General features: G+C 44.6%; 1 protein-coding gene across 3 annotated transcripts in view; it reads right to left on the reverse strand.

The window, feature by feature from the left end:
- Positions 1-24942, reverse strand: part of RABAC1 (Rab acceptor 1) — a 74382-nt gene that overhangs the window by 22310 nt on the left and 27130 nt on the right. For all 3 annotated transcript variants that reach the window (XM_030212223.1, XM_030212224.1, XM_030212225.1), the window contains one exon: positions 4802-4899. In XM_030212223.1, coding sequence (XP_030068083.1) covers positions 4802-4899 — 98 coding nt within the window. The remainder of the gene's footprint in view (positions 1-4801; positions 4900-24942) is intronic.

Below are 24942 nucleotides of genomic sequence, written 5' to 3' on the forward strand. Positions count from 1 at the left end.
CAGAAGCCTGCAAGAGGCATATAGATGACTAAATAAAAAAAACCAACAAGCACTCGGGCAAGAAGGATGGTACTGCCCGAAACGAGACACCGCCTCCAAAACAACGACAGAGAAAGGGTCCTAAGAAGGAGCCTGAATTTGCAAGAAGCAACAGGCCAACGGAAGCGCCCTAATAACACCGAGTTCTACGTGAGAACTATCAGGATCATTTAGTGATGGGGCACAAATGGAGAGTGCTGCAGCACCCGAAGTACCAGCATAAAATCCTGTTCGAAAAAGGCACGCGAAGGGCAGCGTAAGCGACCTACACCTCTCTGAAAAAGAATCACAACCGAAAGAGCCGCTAAAAAAGAGGTCTGCCAACGACCCTGAAAGCAAGCCAGGGCTGCCACTGGAATCCACAAGGAACCCAGCGCTAGCCCTTGACACTCCATTCCGCAAAAATGCCAGGAAATGGCCCAGGGAGGAAGCAAAGTACTGGCAGGCGCCAAGGAAGAAGAGCGCTTCTTAGCCCGCAGCAGGGAAGCCAGGACTGAAACCAATAATCCTTCTTCCTCAGCCGAGCCCTCTCAAGGGCCAGGCCGTTAAGACCAAAGGGAGAAGAATCCTCCATGACCACCAGGCCCTAACAGAAGAACCTCGAACTTGAGGGAATCGCGTTAGCTCCTCAACTAGGAGCTTCACAAGATCTGCATAGTACTGCAGCCGAATCCAGGCTGGAGAACAGGAGCACTGTACACCAAAGGTCTCCCACTCCCGAACTAACTTCTGCAAGGGGGAAGGCATACAGGAGTCCTTCACTCAAACACAAACGTAGCAGGGTGTCCAGACCTAGAGAACAGTGACATAGGAATAGGCCAAGAGAACCAAGCCCCATCGACACATCAGCAGCTGTAACGGGTCAACCGACAGCTCCCAATCGCTGGAAGTCCGAGCGTCCATGCTAAGAAGGTCGGTCTTCACAAGAGGGACTTCTCAAAACCACCGAAAGGCACAACAGGTGTCTCTCTGCCCCGGCCATTAACCAACTGGGCTCCAGAGCCAGCAGACTGCTAGGAGTCCCCCCCCCCCCCCCTAGCTAGTAGAAGAGGCTAGTGCCACAGCAATGTCCGAAAAGGCCAAAACCAAAGCATTCCCAACAGCGGGGCAAAAGCCTCCAGAGCTTAGTGCACCCCTCACAGCTCCAGAGGGTCAATGCGCCTCTACTGGAAACCAAGAGTCGTGCCAGGGGCCCCCTGCAAAGGGCCCCCCCAGCCCAATAAACTGTCAAACGTAGACCCCCACTTCTCAAGGCAGGAGCAGGGAGGGCCTCCCTAGGGTCAACGACTGGTGAAGCTACAACCACCTCAGGTCTGTCTGACCGCCAGGGGCAAAGAAGCCAGAGGCTGTAACCCTCTGAAAATCGGAGACCAGGAGCTGAACAGGGCCCTATAAATTGGCCGCATCCGAGGGTAAGGTACCACTTCCAGGGCCGCTGTCACAGAACCAAGGAGCTGCACAAAATCCCAGGCTGGAAGCTGGGAATGAAGCCGAAGTGAAGAATCCAGTGCGCTAACTTAAAGCACCGTTCCTCTGTGAGAAACACTCAAGCTCACAGGGAATCGAAAAGAACACCTAGATGCTCCAAGTTGGTGTGCTGGCGCCAGCCACCCCCACTGAAATTGAACACCCAAACCAGAAAAGAAAAAAGAAAACAGGAGGCGAACCACTGTTGAAGGAGCCTCTACACAGGCTTGGGAAGAGGAGGCTCGGATTAGCCAGCTGTCCAAGTTCAGGAGGAAACAAAACCTCCGTCTCCGCAGAAAGACTGTTACACGCACAACCTAGGAAAAGGTCCCCGGGCCCGTGAGGAGACCAAATGGTCGGGACCGGAATTGGAAAAGAACTGCAGAAGCAGCTCCAAGAGGGGAAGGTAATTATACCTCCTTGGTCTCAAGAGCAAAGACAACTCTCTCTCAGAACAGACAGGAGCACAGACCTCAGGGTCACTATCCGAAAATGGACACCAGCAGACCCCTCGAGAATCCCAATTGGGTTGCACTGCTCCCATCTTCCTGGGAACTTCAAAATAGGAGGAGAACCGACCAGACCGCGCTTGGCGGGAGGGATGGGAACAATGGCCCGAAGGGCCAGCAGCACATCAACTGAGCTTTGAGCTGCCAGAGGCCCCCCAACAAGGAGACTGTAAGAAGAGAGGAGCTACCAGAGGGGAGAACTCCAACTGGACGCCATCACCCAGAATAACCAGCGCCAGAGCTGAGGAAAAAGTAAACCACATGTCCCGAAATGCCTGAAGCAGCTCCCTGTAGGCCCGGAGGGACCATCCGGCCTAGCTATATTGGGATTGCTGGGAGACAGCAGCCACTCACTCTGGGTGCCCTGCTGACTCTCCGTCCACTGGAAGGAAGATTGCCGGTCCCAAAACTGAGCCCTCTGGCCAAAGGTCTGACGACCAGACCTATACAAGGAGCAATCATGAAACAGGCCACCTGCTGAGCCCACAAGGCAAGCAGAGGAACAAGGAATGTCTTCTGGAGGACGCTGGGGCCCGCTCACCTAGCTCCTGAACCAAATTGCTGAGGTCATTCCCAAAATGAAATGTGTCTCAAAAGGGTAACCTGACCACGCAGGTCTTTGAAGTGGCCACCCACGCCTGCAGCCAGAACTGACGCCTCGCAGAGAGCGTCAAAGACGTGCCTGTGGCTGAAAAACTGACATACACAGTGGCCATCAGACAGGCTAAGCCTGCCTCCATCCAGGCAGCCCAGGACTGCCCCGGGAAAAAGGACTGCTGATGTCACTGCAAACAGGTCTGTGCCACCAAAGGGCTACAAATAGAAGCCTGCAGCTACAAAGCAGTCACCTCAAGGTGTGCTGGAAAGCCTGTTTCGGCCTCCTATCTAGCAGATCCCTCAAGGCAAGGCCGCCAACCACCGGGAGTACACTGTGGAATGTGTAGTACTCTAGGTGATGACTGCACACACTGAGTCCAACTTAGGTAAGGGAACATCTCCTCCTTCTGGCACAAGAGAAAAAGGACGGGCCACGGTCCTCCCAACCTGTAGGCCTGTGTCAGACGCACTCCACCTTGCGGCAAGCAGGACCTGAATGTCCAGGTAAATGGAGAAATACTCTGGACGGTCCCCTGAGGCTCTTCATAAAGCTAGCCACCTGACTACCTTCCGGAAACTCCCCAAGGGAGTGCTGCAAGTGTCTCTGAAATCAGGGGGCCACCTCCTAGCAGCCCAACTGCAGCGAAATCTGTGACTAAGTCTCCACGGGGCAGCAGTCGCGATCCCCTGGGGACCCATCTCCTCTCTCTCCCTGGAGCTGCCAGGCCTGCTGGAGAAAAGGCTCCTAGCACCAGCCCAAGGCCCGGTGGAGCAGACGAAGGGTTGGCCCTGACCCAGAGCCCCCCCCCCCCCCCCCCCCCCAGGGCTCCCCCACCTACACAGCAGCCTGCGCAGGGGCTTGGCTTCTGCCGAAAAAAACCAAAATGACTGCCATTTCCACCTCCTTCTGAGGCGAAACACCAAGGCCCTGCACCGGGGACCAGAGCCAAAAGAAACAAACTGCTGTGACCGAGCGTGCCCTGTATGTGCGAGCCCTGAATCAGCTCCTCCACTTGGGAATCGGACTGCACATCGTGCAGCGGCCCAAGAAGGAACACCGCTCACTGCAAGACGGGCAGCAGGTCACACACTAAGTGGGGGTTGCCATGGCCAGAGACTGCCGCTGCGTGGGAAAACATGTGGCGCACCAAGCTAAACCCCCCGCTTTTTTTTTTTTAACCGGAGCAGAGCACAAAACAAGCAAAAATATGTTCTTTTTTTTTTTTTTACATTCAGGTAGATTAGGCAGTTTTCTGTCTTCGGAGGAATCACATTCTGTTTGTATCTGCCAAAGACCTCAAGGAGCAGTTGTGAGATTTCAACCAGGCTCCCTTGGTTCTCACTCCACTGATCTAATCATTAAACTGCTCCTCCACTTCCTCCATGGTTTTTATTTTTTTGTAGCACCGACACACAGTGCTCCCATCGATGTCCCAAGGCCTGAAGAACAGCAGAAAGGACCCACCACCCTGTGTCCAAGCTACCCGGGAACACAGTCACCCCGCACTTTCAGAGCAGGGCACGGCAGCAGCACCAGCCTGCCAGACTCACTGTGTTGCCTGGGACTCCTCATCTTCTGAGCACACTGGTTGCTGAGCAGGCTTTCACACAGAGGGAAAACAGGGAAAAGGCGAACACCCCAGGGGGAAGGCACGACAGGGACCCAAGCACCACCAAGTATGTCTGCTCAACTGTTCACTCTGCTCAGCTGGGAACCAGTTGACCAACTGGACCAGGAGCAAGGCCTCAGAACCAGAGACAGAGGAAGTCTGTCCATACACCTGCTGGAGATAGAAGATACTGAGGAGCTGAGCTGCTAGCAGGGAGCTATGTAGTGGTGCTCATTTCTGTATGTTCTATCTCCACCTGCTGGTCGATGGACATAACTACCCACTCGTCCTGGAATAGTGGGAATGAACGTAATGGAAGAAAAATTACCAGATTTGGCAACTGTAGATTAGTTTTGGATCCATTTTGCTAAGAAAAGTGGAAGACCCGTATTTTGCCTATGACCTCACCTACAGACTGGTTTAGACAGACACAAACATGCATGCTGCCCTGTCCTCCTAGATACTAATTCCAACAGTGCCCCCTGCTGGGCTGTCAAAGGAATTGCTACACAGCAGAGATACAATAAAGGTCTAGCCAGGATGATCAGGTTGCTTAGGCAGAAGATGTCGCTCACTTACCGAATAGGATCAGTTTGGTCTGCAGAGTCTTCAGGTAGATGATATAGCAAGCACCAAAGAAGACAGCCAGGGCAATCAGAAGCATAGGAGAGCTGATGCTGTGATGAGAGAAGGAGGAAAATGGTTAATGTTAAACTCAAACAGCTCAAATCAGGGCAGCATAGCATGTGTATGTGTGGTGGGATGGAGGGGGTGGGGGTACAAACTTACTGGTCATGGGGGCATGGTTCGGGATGGCATGTTTTACAGAGAAAGGAGAAAGTGTTGGACAAACTCTCATGTGAGGATAAGCTCCAGGAAGACAGCAACTGAAAAGAGGCAGGCGAGGGAAGGGGAGAAGGAATGAGGAACAGCACAAATGTCTGTCAGCTCCCAGCATCTGTAACCCTCTCTGTAAATCAAGTTGTAAGAGCAGAGAGATTAGCATAAATAAAATCACAGGCAGAGGTAGAACTATGAAAAACAAGAGGCAGGAAGAGTGCTCAGAGGAGCAAAGACCCAGTGTCTCCAGTGTGATTCTCACATCTGGGATACTGCAGAGGCAGTTGTCACAGCTCCTGGGGGAACAGTCTTGATAGTTAAGGGTGAGATCTGGTGGCTGGATATCGAGTCCATGATATGGGACCCTAGAAGGGGTCCTGGTGCATAGCTCATACTCTCAAGACTGTTGATGTAATAAGTAGAATAGAAGTGGGGGATGGTGGTGGGTCTATTAAAAGCAGGGGGAAATCCTTGTGGAGTTGTAAGTGGAGGTTCATAGAACTGGAATGCCAGCATTGGTTTCAACTGGGATGAAAGAAGGACCTTCTAGATCAAAAATAAAAGCAATGCAAGGGTCTAAACTGTCAGTCATTAAAATGAGAAGATTATTTAACTAAAGAAAGAGTTTTAAAAGAGGACAAAAAACGAAAGGGAAATAGGTAAGATAAAAGGAGAATCTGGAATTTGTGAAGAGGAGAACAATGGAATGGAAAAATCTTAAAATAGTCCTTTTGCTCAGTATTTATAGAAAAGGAATGTGACGGATCTAAGACAGGAAAAGGACTGATAAACATGAAATATCACAAGCCCAATTTACAATTACAGAAGGGAGTTAGGTGACATATTTGTATAAATGAGCGTCAAAAATGCAATATGATCTCCTACCCCTAAGAACTAAATGAGTACTTATACTGTGATGTCTGTTACACAATACAACTTTGTAAAATACTTTCATAAACTAATTTTTGTAAGTTTCATATGGCCATATATAGAAAATTTACTCAACATTTTTATTTTATCAAAAGATTTAGAACTATAATTTGTATGTACTAAATTGTCTGAATTGTAAGCCACATTGAACCTGAATTCTGTTTGGGATAATTTATTTATTTTTTTATTTATCGCATTTGTATCCCACATTTTCCCACCTTTTTGCGGGCTCAGTGTGGCTTACAATATGAAATGAATGATGGAAATACAATTTGTTACAAATTGGTTATGGATTACATTGTGCAGCGTTATGCGAGACAATCGAAGTGTCATTAAGGAATGTAACAATGGAACACAAACATTGAAACATTGGAAGGAGACAATGGGAGCTTAGAGGGCAATATTAAGGCATAAAAACATATGGTATAAATATTTCTGTGAGTAAAGGTATGAGTGATGTGAGATTACGGGGGATATGGGAATTCAGAAGTTGATGTATGATGCATTAATGAACAGTAAGTGTGGACTTTATGTGTTTTGGCTCTTTCCGTAAGCTTTTTCAAAAAGATGGGTCTTCAATAATCTGCGGAAGGAATCTTGCTCGTGGATCGTTCCTTAAGTTGCGCGGCAGTGTATTCCAAAACTGCGTACTCATGTGAGAAAAGGTTGACGCGTGTAGCGTCTTGTATTTCAAGCCCTTGCAATTGGGGAAGTGGAGGTTGAGGAAAGTTTGGGATGATCTCTTGGCGTTTCTGGGTGGTAAGTCTATTAACTCAGACATGTATGCTGGGGCTTCGCCGTGAATGATTTTGTGGACTAATGTGCATACTTTAAAAGTGACGCGTTCCTTGAGTGGAAGCCAGTGTAGTTTCTCTCGTAATGGTTTTGCACTTTCATATTTTGGTTTTCCAAAGGTGAGTCTGGCTGCCGTATTCTGGGCTGTTTGAAGTTTCCTCAGTGTTTGCTCTTTGCAACCTGCGTATAGTGAGTTGCAGTAATCCAGATGGCTGAGTACGAGGGATTGCACTAGGCTGCGAAAAACGGATCTTGGGAAGAATGGTCTTATCCTTTTCAATTTCCACATGCAGTAAAACATATTTTTAGTTGTGTTGTTTGCATGAGTTTCGAGTGTTAGGTGGCGGTCGATAGTGACTCCAAGGATTTTTAGCGTTTCTGAGATTGGAAGGTTTGGGTTTGGTGTATTTATAGCTGTAAATTCCTTTCTGTTGTATTGGGAGGTGAGTATTAAGCATTGAGTTTTTTCTGCATTTAATTTCAGACGAAATGCATCTGCCCATGTGTTCATGATGTGTAGGCTTTGATTGATTTCGTTAAAGATTTCGTTGTCTTGTTTGAAAGGGCTGTATATTGTCACATCATCAGCGTATATATATGGGTTGAGGTTGTGGTTTGATAGGAGTTTTGCCAGAGGGATCATCATTAGGTTGAAAATGGTTGGTGAGAGGGGTGATCCTTGTGGTACTCCACATTCAGGTGTCCATTCTTTAGATGTAGTTGAATTTGATGTGACTTGATACGAACGTTGGGTTAGGAACCCTTTGAACCAATTCAGGACATTTCCTCCAATGACAAAGTATTCAAGTGTGTGTAATAGGATTCCGTGGTCAACCATATCGAAGGCACTTGACATGTCAAATTGTAGGAGGAGTATATTGTTGCCAGTCGCAATTATTTGCTTAAATTTAGTCATAAGGGTGACTAATACTGTTTCTGTGCTATGATTCGACCGGAATCCTGATTGGGCATCATGCAGTATTGAGTGTTTGTTTAGATAGTTTGTGAGTTGTTTAGTTACCATTCCTTCGGTTATTTTGGTTATTAGTGGTATGGATGCTACTGGCCTGTAATTGGTTAGTTCACTCGTGCTTTTCTTTGTATCTTTAGGAATTGGGGTGAGTAAGATTTTTCCTTTTTCTTTTGGGAAAAGTCCTGTTGAACAAAAGTATGAAAGATGAGGAGTGGAAGGCTCCATGATTACAACTAGCTCTTTCAACACTAAAATCTCCTGGGACATGAGAAAAGAATGTGGCCCACATCAGCCAAAGGCACGGCTCCAGAAAGTCTGGCAAGAAGGGGGGCCAATAAGGGGAAACAGATGTAGCATGTTCTGCACAATAGCGTTGTGGTATTCAGAGACTTGCACAGGGATATTGTATAGTCAGATGCCAAAGAAAAATGCTATATAAGACCAATGAGAGATCTGAGCAGTAAGCATTTTGATTTGCCTTAAGCATTCTGATTTCTCTTGTACATAGCTTGTTTATATTGCTTATAAAAGAAATGCTTCCTGAGTACACAATTAATTGTATTCAGTTTGTAAACAAAAAAAGTGAATAAACTTTTTATATTAAATAGGAAATTCGTCTGGCCTTTTCTACAAAAGTGGCGAGCCAGCCGGGAGAGAAGATTTATGCCGCACACGGAAAAGAGAAGGCGAGACGAATGACAAATTAAGTGTTTGTTGTTAACGAAGTTTTTTACAGGAGAGAGCAAGCGTTGTTTAAGCCTGATTTCTGTGTACTACTGATTTGGGAGTGATCAACCTACTGACGTGGACATACAGGTGACGACTCCTGGGCTTGCTAAAGAGAAATAAGAAGACGCGTGAGTAAGCTTACATTGTGGACTTATTAGTGGTATATTTGTTTAGCTTTGTAGTTTTCTTTTTTGTATATTTTCTTTGTTTAAGTGCATTAGTATATTTTTGTAGGTTGTGGCTCTATAGGAGAAATTGTAATAGTCAGAATAAAATGGAAGGGAAAGGGGTAGATAAGAAAGAAAAGCCTCCTGTATATGCTTTGTATTTAGATTTAGATAGTCAAAAAAAAATGCTCCCCTTTGCAGCATGTCATAGAATTATTCCCGTTAGAAAAAAAACAGATTGAAAAAATACATGAGAAATGGGTCAAATATGATGCAAACTGGTCTCAGTATATCCATACTTTGATCGTCCATACTTTGATCGTCCAAAATTATTATCTCTCCTGAAATATATACAAGAGAATAAGAAAAAGAAGAAAAGCTTAGAGAAGCATCTTACAATTTGGAATTTATTTTCTGTAGCAGCAGATCTTTTTCATGCTGATGTAGATAGGATACAACAAGAGGCAGAAATGTATAAAAGAAATAATCCCCCGTCGTATGAATCTAGCAGGGACACGTTGTGCCCCCTAAGGGCGACTGATAAAATGAAGGAATTAAAGCCAAAGCGCTCTGTGCCATGTGCTGGGTATTCGGCTCTTGATGACCCCCCCAGTGATTCAGAAAGTGAAAAGGGAGGGGATAATGAGGACAGTGATGTGGGGACTAGGGAACAGAAAAAGGAGAAAAAACGGGTGAGACAGAAAGAAAAAGGAAAATCTAGTGCAGAATCAGGCACTTACCCTGATTTGAAAACCCTAATTACATCAGAACAATATGACCTGGCAACTCAATTTGAAATTGAGGGACGGCTTCGGCTATGTACTGAGCCACCCCCTGAACCTTCCCTTAAAAGGGATCCTCAGACACCCACGTCTAAAATCAGGGAAACACCACCCAAATTGACACCCAGACCGTCAAAGGCAATTTTTAGGGAAACCCATGTAGCTGCAGAACTTGTGAGATTGGATAAAACTAAATATGGGGAAGAATGGTGGGGAGTTACTAAGAACCTGTTGGAAGTTAAAAACCTCCTTTTCCCCTGTGATAAGGGAGGACCTACCTCACATGAGGACATACAGAATTTGACAGAAGTAATAAATAAATATTGCCCCAAGGCGGGAAGCCTGGGCTTTATTAAAGCAGGGTTGGAGTACTGGGACAATTGGTTTTACAAAATAAAACAGGCTGAAGAAGAGGTGGAAGAGGAATATAAACAGGAGATTTGCGGCGCTTTAGATAGTAGTGCTTTACACATGCCAGTTATGACGCGCTTAGACGCAGCTGGCAATCGAGTACGCCATTACAAACCATACACCCCCGTAGATGTTACAACTTTAGTTGCAAAAATTCCCAGTATAGTGAAAGGAGCTCGTATGTGGTTAGATGGGATAGAACAGGCAACTGCAGGGACTCAATTGACTATTGGAGATTTTAAAGCCCTGTGTGCAGCGTCAGGTATTAGTATATCTCAACTGGCAGTGCAGTGTGGATATCAGCGCCTGCCATCACATACTGTGGATGGGGATGTATATGCAGGGAATAATAAGGCTGCTCTTTCTGCAGCACTGCATGTGATGTATCCAACCCCAATTGATTTTTCAGCCATAACGGCAAATAAATGGGACCCTAAAACTGATTTTTCGGCACATTTGACAAAATGTATAAATTTGTATAAGGCTCAAACAGGGCAAGATGCGGATGTGGACCATAATGTAGCAGTATTTTTACACCTATTCATGTCCACACTGCCTGATAATATGCGTAAGAATTTAGACGCTGTCATTGCCCTGTCCTCAAAGCCGTGGCCAGAAATAAGAGAGACGTTGATGCATTTTAGTAATGTGCATCGTAAACTGATAGAGACCCCACAGAAAGAACAGGCTAAATTAACTTCTAAGTTAATGACTATGCAGTTAAAAGATTTGGAAAATAAGGAACAGGATAGAAACAAAAAACAGGAAACAATGGTAATGCCCTCTGCCTCACCTCCACAGGTCATTTACTATGTACAACCGGGATATAGCCGGCCGTACCAACCAAGGGGACGAGGCATGGTTAGAGGCAGGGGTAGAGGTCGAGGGATGCAAGGATCAGGACCATCACCTAATAGAAGGACGCATGTACAATGTTGGGGCTGTAATCAATTTGGTCACTATGCTTCAGAATGTTATCAGAATGCAGGAATGCCCCAAGTACAAATGCAGACGCAGCAAGGATTAATGCCACAAGTAGTAGGAATGCCTGCGAGTGCCCCGCAGACTGCAATACAGCAGCCGGCGACGCAGTCACAGGGACCAGGGGCAGCAGTACAGAGACAGGGTACTGTAAATGCCTTTCCAACTTGGCAGAATATTCCAGACCAATGCTATTGACTGGAAACAGACCCATGTCAGGAGGAGGGAATGATTTTCAGGTTAGACACAAGGGAGCCCTTTATTACATTGACAATTGGAAAATATGAAACTCCTGTGAGATTTTTGATAGATACAGGGGCGAGTACCTCTGTGTTATGTGCAAAACCACAGGGAGTTAAGCTTTCAAATCAGTATAGAACAACAGTGGGATTTACGGGGATAGAACAAAGAAAAAGGCTAACGGAACCGACTCTGGTGCGCCTGGAATGCCAACCGCACGGTTCAAGGGAGGTTGTGGTACCCTTCTTAGTGGCACCTGATTGCCCAGTAAATTTGTGTGGTAGAGACTTGTTGTCTCAATTAGGACTGTGTTTAGATTTTGGAAATAAAGAAATACCAAGTTTGCTCACTATGGTCCAACAGTTGAATAATGAAAATAAAGTAAGGGTTATGGAAGAATTACCACAACATATTTGGAGTACAAGTGAGTCACCATATGGACTAGCCGTAAATGCAAAACCCCATAAGATAGAATTAATAGAAGGGGCACAGGGGCCGAAGCAAGACCCTTACCCCATACGACCTAAATTAGTATCCAAAACCCTGGAACACATTGGTAAATTATTGAAATGTGGTATTATTGAACCTTCAGTATCCCCGTACAATACCCCATTGTTTCCGGTTCCAAAAGGGGAAAACAATGTAAGGATAGTACATGATTTAAGAGAGCTAAATGAGGTTACAAGAAATCAATTTCCGATTTGTGCAAATCCTGCTACTCTTTTGCATACCCAAAATATATATGCATATAACACTGTTATTGACTTGTCTAATGCATTCTTTTCAATACCTCTTCATCCAGAGTCTAGGGATTTGACGTCATTTATAGTACAGAATGAGGCATACAGGTGGACTAGGATGCCGCAAGGCTTTACTGATAGTCCATCGGTATTCTCAAAACAACTAATGATGGATTTAAAGGATTTCAGGAGTCAATTGCCTGACACGGTGTCATTGTTTGTCTATGTAGATGATATTCTACTGTCTGCTGAGACTGAAGCAGAATGCCTAGAATGGACTAGAAAATTATTTTTGTTATTAGGAGAGTTAGGATATAAATGTAACAAGGAAAAATGTGTTATAGCTCAGTCTACTGTCACCTTTTTAGGACAAAATGTTTCAGCAGCACATAAGGTCATTATACCGGAAGTTATATCTATTTTAAATGAGACTCCGGTACCGCAAACAGTTACCCAGTTACGTGCTGTTTTGGGAATGTTAAATTACTGCAGACAATGGATACCAAATTATACACAAAAAGTAATGAGACTTTATAAACATTTGAAACTGCCCGCAGCCACACCAAAGAATACACTAATTGTGTTGGAAGAGCAGGATAAAATAGTGCTGGCTAAGATTGTGAGGGATTTGTTATCCCCAGGACCCTTAGCAGTAATAGATATCCAATCACCTGTGCATTTGTGGGTAAAAGACATGGGAAATAGTTGGGCAGCTATGATTAATCAAAACAATGAAGTAAATGCACCAGTAGCGTTTTTGTCAGGCTCTTTTAGTCATGTGGAAAAGGGAATGAAAGAAATACCAAAGTTATTGACTGCTATTGTGGCAGCAGTAGGCAAATGGAGAGCACAAATGCCTTTTGTTCCTATTGTAATACATACCAACCACACGATTAAAACGCTGTTGAGCCCTAGCCAGACGGCATTGACAGCCACTAGATTTGGAAAATATCAAGCAGTACTTTTAGGACAAGATATAAGAATAATACCATTAACTAAAGAACAGAGAAATAAGATAGATCTGCTTTTTCCTGTCGATCAAGAGGGTGAGATCGATACTATAGAAATCCCTACATTTCACTGTCTTACTTTTGAACCCTTATCTGATGGGTTAATATGGTTTACAGATGAAGCTTGTGAAAGGACTGTTGCAGGCTTTGCCTGCGTGCAGGTAGATGAGAATCTAAGAAAGATAATGCAAGTACAATATAAAACCCCTCCTGACCAGACTGCACAGCATGCTGAACTTTTAGCCGTTATTACGGCCTTACAACACACTGAAATGACTCAAAATGTCACTATATATACTGATAGTGGTTACGTTGCAAGTTCACTACAGTATCATATATTAAAATGGCAGCGTAGGGGGATGATAACCAGTGCAGGTAAAAATTTACAACATTACACATATTGGAAATTGCTGTTTGAAATTTTGGCAAGAAGGGAACGTGAAGGTAGAAAAACTGCAGTTGTGTGGACCCCGGCCCACACTGAAAGGCCAACCTTTGAGGCACAAGGTAATGCAATGGCTGATGCAGCAGCAACGGAGGTGGTTAAGCAAAGTGAAAAGATTTTGTATAATACTAGACAGACACAGGAAGGGCCACTTACGAATGTAGATAAGATTGAAATGTGGCAGCCAGAGGGACAGGAAAGTGAAAAATGGTTGAAGAGAGGATGTATGAAATTGGGAAGTGAATGGTTTAATGCAGAAGAAGGATTACCTTGTATGCCAATGAGCCAGGCGATTAAGGTATTGATTGGGTGGCATGCAACCATGCATTGGAACAGGGAAACAATGAAACAACAATTTGAGCAAAGATTTTGGACTTTAAAAATTGATAACCTGGTTCAGCAGGTTGTGCAGAATTGCATGGTATGCGATATTAACATACCTAAAAGAGGTCCTAGAATATCGCCTGGGACACTTCCAGTGCCAGAGGGCCCAGCAGGGGAATGGTATATTGATTTCACTGATATGATTGTTCCAGTGCAGGGAGAGAGATATTTGTTAGTTTGGGTGGATGCTTTCTCGGGGTGGATGGAGGCATTTCCATGTGGAGGGGGGACAGCACGTGGGGTGGTGCAGTGCCTGGTGGCTCATATTGTGCCGGGACATGGGTGTCCGTCTAGAATGATTTCTGATAACGGGACACATTTTAATAACAGTATTTTGAAAGAAATGGAGGCGATTATGGGTTTAACACACGGGAAAGTGTCGGTGTATCGCCCCACCTCCAATGGTTTGGTGGAGCGCTACAGTGGCATTTTAAAAACAAAATTGAGAGTTTTACTAAAATCTCTCAATAGAGAAATGGTGGGAAAATTATATACATGGCTTGATGTATTGCCATTGGCATTAATGACAATACGGGCCCAACCAAATGGGCGTACAAAATTGTCCCCGTTCCAGGTTCAGACGGGACGTCATTTCTTCCCGGTGCAGACGGCAAGTACTGATGGCACAGCTCGGTGCTGGCAGGGGCTACAGCCGATGTTGAACCTGGCGAGTGATGTGATCCGGGCAGGTGTGGCATCACAGGCGGGGACTACTAATGATGTTTGTGCTTTTAAAGTAGGTGATCTAGTACTGCGAGAGAACTTTGCACATGAAACATGGAGGGATCCTGTGTATGTGGGACCTTTTGCTATCACAGCCCTTACTCAGACCGCTGCCCGTCTGGAAGGTCATACTTCTTGGATACACTTATCAGATATTCGACGAACTAATAATATTGAAGTGGACGGAGAATAAACAAACATCATGTCCCTAAACATGATGGTATTGGGATGTTGTTGTTGTTTTGTTGTTGTTTGTTAATGGACAATGAACACATATAGACTTGTTACAGCGGCCAAGATGTTGAATTTGACTGATTGTATCATATGTGCCCACTGACTGACATCATCCTTGTCCTTGCCAGCTATGATATATGGGACTACAATGATAAAATCATGTCTGTTATCCCAATAATACCTGTGTAAGGGATGATGGAAACCTTCATTGGACAAATGAGACTATTTATAAGCAAGCCTTGCTTATGGACAAGTACCCACAGACATCATTTTGGTGTCTAATTAATAGTATGACAACTGGAAACATTCCCCTGATAAAGTGCAATTACACGCACAATGTTGTAACAGGTAATTGGTCTATAGGAAAAAGTACAGTGATTGTAAATGTCACAGCCACCAAAGAAAAGTGTGGCAATAAAACAAGCTGCAATAAGACTTTAACTCAATGGTATGTAACAACTGATTCAATGAATGTTGATAACCTTGGAATATGCTTTTAATTTGTGTAATTCTTAATGCCACATCAGTTAATGCAATTGGGCATTATCCTTATAATTGTTCTTATATGAAAAGTAAGAATGACAGTGTACTTTCCTTTGATGAAACTCACTGTCTGTATACAAAGAAATATAAATTTTGTACCCTAGTACAATTGAATCTGTTTAATGCTGTGTAACATGTGTATTAGCATGTTTGCAAAGATGTGCCAGGATGCTTTTAAAATGACAATGGTGACTGAGGTCAGGAATGAATGGAACTTTAATATGTCAGCCAAAAATATTGAAGAGGCGTGCGGAGACTGGGTGCCACGAACAAGGGGGGAGGAGATTTAGAAGGGAGGTAAAGAAACAGACTGGAGCTGAAACAGATGTGTGAGGCCTGAAACAATCAGTCCTCAAAGGGAGGATTTGTTGAACAAAAGTATGAAAGATGAGGAGTGGAAGGCTCCATGATTACAACTAGCTGTTTCAACACTAAAATCTCCTGGGACATGAGAAAAGAATGTGGCCCACATCAGCCAAAGGCACGGCTCCAGAAAGTCTGGCAAGAAGGGGGGCCAATAAGGGGAAACAGATGTAGCATGTTCTGCACAATAGCGTTGTGGTATTCAGAGACTTGCACAGGGATATTGTATAGTCAGATGCCAAAGAAAAATGCTATATAAGACCAATGAGAGATCTGAGCAGTAAGCATTTTGATTTGCCTTAAGCATTCTGATTTCTCTTGTACATAGCTTGTTTATATTGCTTATAAAAGAAATGCTTCCTGAGTACACAATTAATTGTATTCAGTTTGTAAACAAAAAAAGTGAATAAACTTTTTATATTAAATAGGAAATTCGTCTGGCCTTTTCTACAGTCCGTTTTGTAGCATGAAGTTTACATGGTTCGTTAGGTCTATTATGAATTGTTGAGGAGCAGATTTCATGAGGTTATTTGGGCATGTGTCTAGTTTGCAATGGGATTTGGCATATCTTTTGAGAGTTTCAGAGATGAGGTCTTCTGTTAGTATTTCGAATTCGGTCCAGGTTCTGTCTGCTGGGTATGTTCCTTCTTCTGGATCTAGACAATCTAAAAGAGTGGCGTACTCAATAGGGCTAGCGGGTATTTTGAGTCGTAGTTGTATAATTTTCTCCTTGAAGTATTTCGCAAGGTTGTCAACATCTGGTATATCTTTTCCGTTGTTTGTAACTGGTGTGGTGTCTAACAGTTTGTTCACAAGGTTGAAGAGTTTGTGTGTGTCTTTGTAGTTTGGTCCTATTATTGTTTTGTAATGTAGTCTTTTGGTCTGTTTTATGTTATATTTGTATTTTCTCCGAAGTAATAAACTCTCTTCAAATGATCAAGTTTCAAATTTATATTTGATATGCTACCTATTAGAGTACTTGAAGATGGGGGAGGTTCCAAGCAGGGATGGCATAGAGGGAGGGGCAATCACGGCAAATGCCCGGGCTCCCATTTCCCAAGGGATTCCAAGTTAGCCAGAAGCTGAAGCAGACACAGCCTGCTGGCAGCATGTTGACACTGGCCCCACTTCAAGGGAAAGGGTGGAGGTAGTCCTCATAAACAAAGCGGTAACAAGAAGCCCCCCCCCCCCCCACTTCAGTCTAACTTCAGCAGTGAAAACACTGCTAAAGGAAAAAAAAAAAAAAAAAAAAAGATTGCCTTGAAACAAACCATAGAGCATCAGGCAGATCAAAGACCAACCACCTCATTCAAGAAGCTTAGAGCACTGGCCTAAGAACCAAGGAAGCCAGGTTTCAAGTTCCACTACCACTCCTTGTGATTTTGGGCAAGTCACTTCACCCTCCACTGTCTCAGGTACGAACTTAAAATTATAAGCCAGAGCATCTCAAAACTGGGGGCCGGGACCCCAAATGGAGTAACAAAACCTGCTTTTGGGATCATGACCTAGGTGGGCTCTTCTGACAGGAAAATATCTACCATGGATGTGAGTAATTTGCCTTGAACTACTACCAGAAAAGGAAGGAATTAAAACCATCTCTCATTCCATCATTCCCTATCCAAGTCTTTCTACTCTTATTACCATTCTTAATCAAAACCCTAGGCCCTCCCACTCACGTCTTACCAACAAAGCTTTGCAATAGACTACAAAGCTAGTTAGGCTACTGCCTGCATATTGAACAGCGCCGGCCATCTATATGGCCGGCCATCTTCGGGACCGGCTCCGCAAAGGGGTGGTGTCAACCGTATTATCGAAAAAGATGGCCAGCCATCTTTTCTTTCGATAATATGGTTGGGGCCGGCTAAATCTCAACATTTAGGTCAAATGTTGAGATCGCCAGGTTTACAGATGGCTGGTTTCAAAAAAGTGAGAAAAAAATTGAAGTGCTCAGCTTTTTACCAGTGGGATTTGAACTGGCCACCTCTGGATTACAAGACCAGTGCTCTAACCACTTGGCCACAGCTCCACTTACTTGGATGTCCCTCCCTTTTGATTATGCTCTTTCAGGTCTCTCTCAGCCAATCACAAACAGCTAAATGTGCTGTGATTGGCTGAGAGAGACCCCTGTCTGTGATTGGCTGAGAGAGACCTGAAGGGGCATAATCAAAATGGAGTGGAGCTGTGGCCAAGTGGTTAGAGCAGCGGTCTTGTAATCCAGAGGTGGCCGGTTCAAATCCCACCGGTACTACTGAAAAAGCCGAGCAAAAGTAGTTCTGATTTAGGATGTCCCTGACGAGCACTTTGATTTTTTTGGGGTGGGAGGGGGTTAGTGACCACTGGGGGAGTAAGGGGAGGTCATCCCTGATTCCCTCTGGTGGTCATTTGGTCGGTTGGGGCTCCTTTTTGAAGCATGGTCGGGAAAAAAAAAGGGACCAAGTACAACCGGCGAAATGCTCGTCAAGGCCAGCTTTCTTTTTTCCATTATTGGGCGAAGCCGGCCATCTCGTCAGCACGCCCCCGTCCCGCCCTCACTACCCTACCGACACGCCCCTTGTACTACTGAAAAAGCCGAGCAAAAATAGTTCTGATTTAGGATGTCCCTGACGAGCACTTTGATTTTTTTGGGGTGGGAGGGGGTTAGTGACCACTGGGGGAGTAAGGGGAGGTCATCCCCAATTCCCTCCGGTGGTCATTTGGTCGGTTGGGGCTCCTTTTTGAAGCATGGTCGTGAAAAAAAAGGGACCAAGTAAAGCTGGCGAAATGCTTGTCAAGGCCAGCTTTCTTTTTTTCCATTATTGGGCGAAGCTGGCCATCTCGTGAGCACGCCTCCGTCCCGCCCTCACTACCCTACCGACACGCCCCCTTGAAATTTCGCCGGCTCCACGACAGAAAGCAGTTGAAGCTGGCCAAAATCGGCTTTCGATTATACCGGTTTCAGATCGCCGGCCATCTTCCGATTTGTGTCGGGAGATTGCCGGCGCTCTCTTTCGAAAAAGAGCTGGATGGTCACCCAACTACCACCAATCTGCTGGCATCAGTCTGTAGTCTGAGAGTTTCTCTCTGGCTACCGTGGCATGCAGCGTCAATACCACTTGCTTCCTTTATCCATCTCTCTTTTCCTTTGCTGCTATTGGCTTTTAATTGGCTTGCAGCCTCCCAACCCTATTCCTATCGGTGTCCTCATTACCTGTCCCAAGCATGCTTGAATCCTGTCACAGTACTGGTTTCCAAAACCTGTTTCTTGAAGTGACATCCCTGTCAGACAATTACATTTTTTTAAACAGGGCACCAAAAGCAGTGACAGAAAGGTGCAGTAGATGTTGTTTATCTCGACTTCACTATGGCTTCTGACATTATTCCGTAGAGAAGACTAGTAAATATACTGGATAGTATAGGAATGGGCCAAAAAGTTGTAAAGTGAATTAGGAACTGGCTGTACAGAAGGACACAAGAATAGTGGTAAAAAGAGTCCACTCTGCGAAAGGCAAAGGGGGCAGTGGGGACCTACAGGATTTGGTACTGGAACTGGTGCTTTTCAATATCTTTATTAGGTACCCCACTGAGAAATTTAAAGCAAAAGATGCCTGCTTACAAACAATACAAAACCTGTAATAGAGCAGAGATGCCAGAAGGGATGAACAAGTTGAAAAATGTATGTTCAAAGCACTGCATAAAGGTACAATTCACTGAGTAGGTGGGGTGTGCATGTGTAATTGGTAACTAGGTAGTGTGGGAGTGGCAAGGGGATGCGAGTCAACCCCTTTTTCCACTTTCCCTCTTCCATTCCTTATTCTTTCCCCCTCCATTTTCTTGCCTCACTATCCCTCCTCTTCCAACTTTTCTCCCCCCAACCCCACCACCTCTCTCCTCTGACCAGTTCTTTGTTCTCTTATGTATTGTTTGTTTTAATGTATATATTATTTGTTGATTTTATGAATGTTTTATTGGACCCTGCCTAGATCTGTGGATAAAGCATGAAATAAAAGTTTTTAAATAAATAAATACAACTGTTGAGGGGTAGGAACCACACTAGTTCTTCATTCTCTTCAACAATGCGGCAGGTGTGACCACACCTTCAATTGGCGGAAGCTGGGCACCCCCCGCTGGCTCTTCAGTCTTACTGCTGCAAGTCAGCCGAGTCATAATGCTGGGTATAGGCAAAAGTGCAGACAGATGAATGACTAAAGGAAAGACCCTTAACAGCAGGCACTAACAATTTTGTGCAAACTGCGCCTAAAACAAATTAAAGGGGCTATATGAATGTCTGGAAGACATACTATCAGTGCTAAAATGCATAAAATCATGCATTTGTGGAGCAGAAATTCATAAGCCTCACACCAACAAGGATAAGGACTAACAACTATTAAACCAGAAAGAGACGAGGAATAATAGTCAACTCCGATGTTCTGAAGAATGCCAGTGAATGTAGCAAAGCACCAGGGAAGGCTAACAGTATGCTTGACTGCATATGCAGAGTGGCAACAGCAGGTCAAAGAAGGGAATGCTGCCACCTAGAGTACTGTGTTCAGCTGTAGAAACCATAACTTTGTAAGAATATTGAGAGAAAGGAAAAGATGAAGCAAGAGCAATATAACCCTCGTGAAGAAAGGCCAAAGACTCTGAAAACATACTGACTGGAGGGATAAGGCAGAAACATTTAAATAATTGTCAAGCTACATTGGCAAAAAAAAAATAACCAACTAAACTTTTTGCAAGATTCAGCAAATAACTGAAATTCTTTGAAAGAAAGAAAAAAAGTAAGGAAAAAAAAAGCTTAAAAAAAATAATAGCAGCACCTATGACTTGGTGCTCCAAAAAACCTTCCAAAAATCATTACATATATATTTTTAAACTGTACATTTCAATCATGTCAGTTCCAAATTTCCAAAAATCTTTATCAAAAACCAAGTTATCAAAACGCAAGGCGTATTTAAAATCTATCTAAGCATATCAGCAATCTTGTCACCCAATATGATGACCAGCATTCCGATAGTCTGCATCAGGGAAGTTCAGGCCACGATGTCCAAGAAGAGAAGCAAAGTCAGATCCAGTCAATACACTATTGAATTTCTCAAATCTTGTCGCATTTCTTAAAATACTTAAATTGACTTGATCAAGCTCTTCAGCATTCACAGTGTTTATATGGCTGAACATAAAAGATAGGAGTCTCCAATAGTATAACCATAAATTTGATGTCATTAAACTTTTTGTGGTGATCACATTTCTTTGAAGAAAAGGGAAAGTGATTTGAAAATACAACTGTTGTGCTTTGAACAACAACGGATTTAAAGTTTAAATACAGTTGAACTGAATGGGTTGAATGCTAGACTGGAATGCCAGCATTTTTTTTAATGTATCATCTTAAAATGTTTTTAACGGTTTCTTATATGGTCGGGTGAAATATTTTATATTGGTTGTGATCTATTGTTCAATAAAATAGTTTTTGGTTAAAGAAGGGGAGGGGTTTTAAATTGCCCATGGTCATGATTATTTGCTGTGAATGCTGAAGAATTTGAAAGCATCAATTTAAGTATGTAAGAATTGCAACAGGATTTGAGAAATTCAATAGACTAGGTTGACTGGATTTGACTTTATGCTTCTCTTCCCAGACACTGTGGCCCAAACTTTCCTTATGCAGACTTTTGAAACACTGGCCATCATCAGAAGCACACAAAGTTTGTTGATATGCTCAGACAAGTCTTAAATACTTCTTGCATTTTGATAACTTGGGGCCTAATCTATCAAGCCGCACTAGTGGTTCCCGAACTGCAATGCTGATGGAGCCTGTTCAAAGTGGGTGGCTAGATTAGAAAAACCAAGGATCTCTTTTATCAGATCTAATGATTACTAACTTCCAAATCCTAAGAAGGTCCAAGGCAGTGTACAAAAGTTAAAAAGTACAAAATAACATAAATCATATGTTAAAACAAAAATTACAGCTAAATATTCATTAAACAGAAGTTCCAAGTAAATAGTCATTAAATAAAAATTAAATAAAAATAATAAGATTTTTGCAAAATAAAGAGTATGAATTTTCAGTTCTTAATTCAATCGGCAGAGAATTCCAATAAAAGGCTGCCTGAAAAGGGTATAAACGTTCATACTGTCTCTCTGATACTAGAATGAGCCAGAGGATAAAGAGGAAAATCATTATCCTTAAATTTAAATGCTAACTTAGTGAAAAAGTAAATCATGTACATAAACAAGAGCCTGACCATGAAAAGATTTAAAAACTAGACAAGAAATTAGATTGTAACTTGCCATCAATGGTTTATTATTTAGTTCTTATTTGTATCTTACTTGTGCTACTCTGCTCTTACCTGATATTCTGTTTATGGTATTGTAAATCTTGCCTGTTGTTTTATTTATTGTAAGCCACACTGAACTCGAGTATGTTTGGGATAACATGGGGTATAGAAGTCAAAATCAATCAATCAATCTTGTAAATAATCTTAGCTATCAACGGTAACCAGTGTAAATCAATTAAAAAAGTAGTGACTATCATACTTATTGTCTCAAAAAATCATTTTAGTAGCCGTACTTTATAATTGTAATCTATCAAGTTCATTCTGTGGAAGTAGAACATAAACCGAATTACAGTAACCCAGCTGAGAAAGTATAAAAGACTGAACCAGAAAATGTTTATTATGAAAATATTATTATTATCAACCTTCAACACCTCCTTCCTGCCATGAACCCTTCCCCTTTCCTCCTAAGCGCATCCCGTCTTCGCCGCCTTCGTCACCCTTCATCACCCACCCTTCTCCGCACTCTCTTGCTCCTTCTCCTGCTATCCGCGGGTGACATCAATCCCAACCCAGGTCCCCCACACCTGTCCTCATCCTCATCTCATTTATGCAAACGATCCCGCGATATCTCCAATCTCATCCCTATTCCCCTCCTCCCCCCCTCCTCCCTCCCTTTCTCGTGTGCCCTATGGAACGCCCACTCAATCTGCAACAAACTTCCCTTCACCCACGATCTCTTCATCTCCCATTCCCTTCACCTGCTTGCCCTAACTGAAACCTGGCTCACCCCGGACAACTCTGCCTCAATCGCAGCCCTATGCCACGGAGGTTATCTTTTCTCCCATTCGCCCCGCCCAGTCGGCCGCGGTGGCGGCGTCGGACTACTACTTTCGCCCGCCTGCAGCTTCCAACCTCTCCACCTACCTCAGTCTCACAGCTTCTCATCCTTTGAAGTTCACTCCATCCGTCTATTCCACCCACTGCCACTCAGAGTTGCAGTCATTTACCGCCCCCCTGAGAAATCCCTTCCTTCCTTCCTTACCGACTTCGATGCCTGGCTCTCCGTCTTTCTTGAGCCCTCATCCCCATCCCTCATTCTCGGTGACTTCAACATCCACACTGACAACCCTTCCGATTCGTATGTTTCTCAGTTCCTCACTCTTACCTCCTCCTTCAACCTCCAACTGAGCCCCACCACCCCTACTCACAAATCTGGCCACTGTCTTGATCTCGTCCTCTCTTCTACTTGCTCACCCTCCACTTTCTGCGTTTCACCTCTTCCCCTCTCCGACCACCACCTTATCACATTCACACTTCAGCACCCTCCCCCTCAATCTCACCCAACACTAACTACTACGTCCAGAAATCTCCAGGCTGTCGACCCCCCCACCTTATCCTCTACTATCTCTGATCTCCTCCCTTCCATCTTGTCCTCCACATCCGTTGACAAAGCTGTCTCCACTTACAATGCCACTCTTTCCTCTGCTCTTGACACCCTTGCACCGTCCACCTCCCGGCCCACAAGACGTACCAATCCCCAGCCCTGGCTGACCCCTTGCACCCGATACCTCCGCTCCTGCGCCCGTTCGGCTGAACGCCTCTGGAGGAAATCTCGCACCCTTACTGACTTCATTCACTTCAAATTCATGCTATCCTCCTTCCAATCCTCCCTATTCCTCGCTAAGCAGGACTACTATATCCAATTGACCAATTCCCTCAGCTCTAACCCTCGTCGTCTATTCGCCACCCTCAACTCCCTCCTCAAAGTGCCCTCTGCTCCCACCCCCCCTTCACTCTCTCCTCAATCTCTAGCCCACTACTTCCGTGACAAGGTCCAGAAGATCAACCTCGAATTCTCCACTACTCCCTCTCCTCCTCTTCAGCCTATATCTCACTCTGTCATCCAACCTACCCAGGCCTCCTTCTCCTCCTTTCCTGCTATCACCGAAGAGGAAATCACCCATCTCCTCTCCTCCTCGAAAGCCACCACTTGTTCCTCTGACCCCATCCCCACCAACCTACTCAACACCATCACTCCTACCATCACCCCCACCATCTGTCATATCCTTAACCTCTCTCTCTCCACTGCATCGGTCCCGGACACCTTCAAGCATGCTGTGGTCACTCCACTCCTCAAAAAACCATCACGACCCTACCTGTCCCTCCAACTACCGCCCCATTTCCCTCCTACCCTTCCTCTCCAAGATACTTGAACGCGCCGTTCACAGCCGCTGTATTGATTTTCTCTCCTCTCATGCCATCCTTGATCCGCTTCAATCCGGCTTTCGCCCCCTACACTCAACAGAAACAGCACTATCTAAAGTCTGCAATGACCTATTCCTCGCCAAATCCAAAGGTCACTACTCCATCCTCATCCTCCTCGACCTCTCCGCCGCCTTTGACACTGTCAATCACAACCTACTTCTTGACACACTGTCCTCCCTTGGGTTCCAGGGCTCTGTCCTCTCCTGGTTCTCTTCTTATCTCTCCCATCGTACCTTCAGAGTACACTCTCATGGTGCGTCCTCCTCCCCTATCCCGCTCTCTGTTGGAGTTCCTCAGGGATCTGTCCTTGGGCCCCTTCTTTTCTCAATCTACACCTCTTCCCTAGGCTCCCTGATTTCTTCTCATGGTTTCCACTATCATCTTTATGCCGACGACACCCAGCTTTATCTCTCCACACCACAAATCACTGCGGATACCCAGGCCAAAGTCTCGGCCTGCTTATCCGACATTGCTGCCTGGATGTCCAACCGCCACCTGAAACTGAATATGTCTAAGACTGAACTTATTGTTTTCCCACCCAAACCCACTTCCCCTCTCCCTTCACTCTCTATCTCAGTTGATAACACCCTCATCGTCCCCGTCTCATCTGCCCGCAACCTCGGTGTCATCTTCGACTCCTCCCTCTCCTTTTCTGCGCACATCCAGCAGATAGCCAAGACCTGTCGCTTCTTCCTCTACAACATTAGCAAAATTCGCCCCTTCCTCTACGAGCACACCACCCGAACTCTCATCCACTCTCTCATTACCTCTCGCCTTGACTACTGCAACCTACTCCTGACCGGCCTCCCACGTAGCCATCTATCTCCCCTTCAGTCCATCCAGAACTCTGCCGCACGTCTTATCTTCCGCCTTAACCGATATACTCATGTCACCCCTCTCCTCAAGTCACTTCACTG

This window comes from Microcaecilia unicolor, chromosome 8 (assembly GCF_901765095.1).
Source record: "Microcaecilia unicolor chromosome 8, aMicUni1.1, whole genome shotgun sequence".
Lineage (NCBI taxonomy): Eukaryota > Metazoa > Chordata > Amphibia > Gymnophiona > Siphonopidae > Microcaecilia > Microcaecilia unicolor.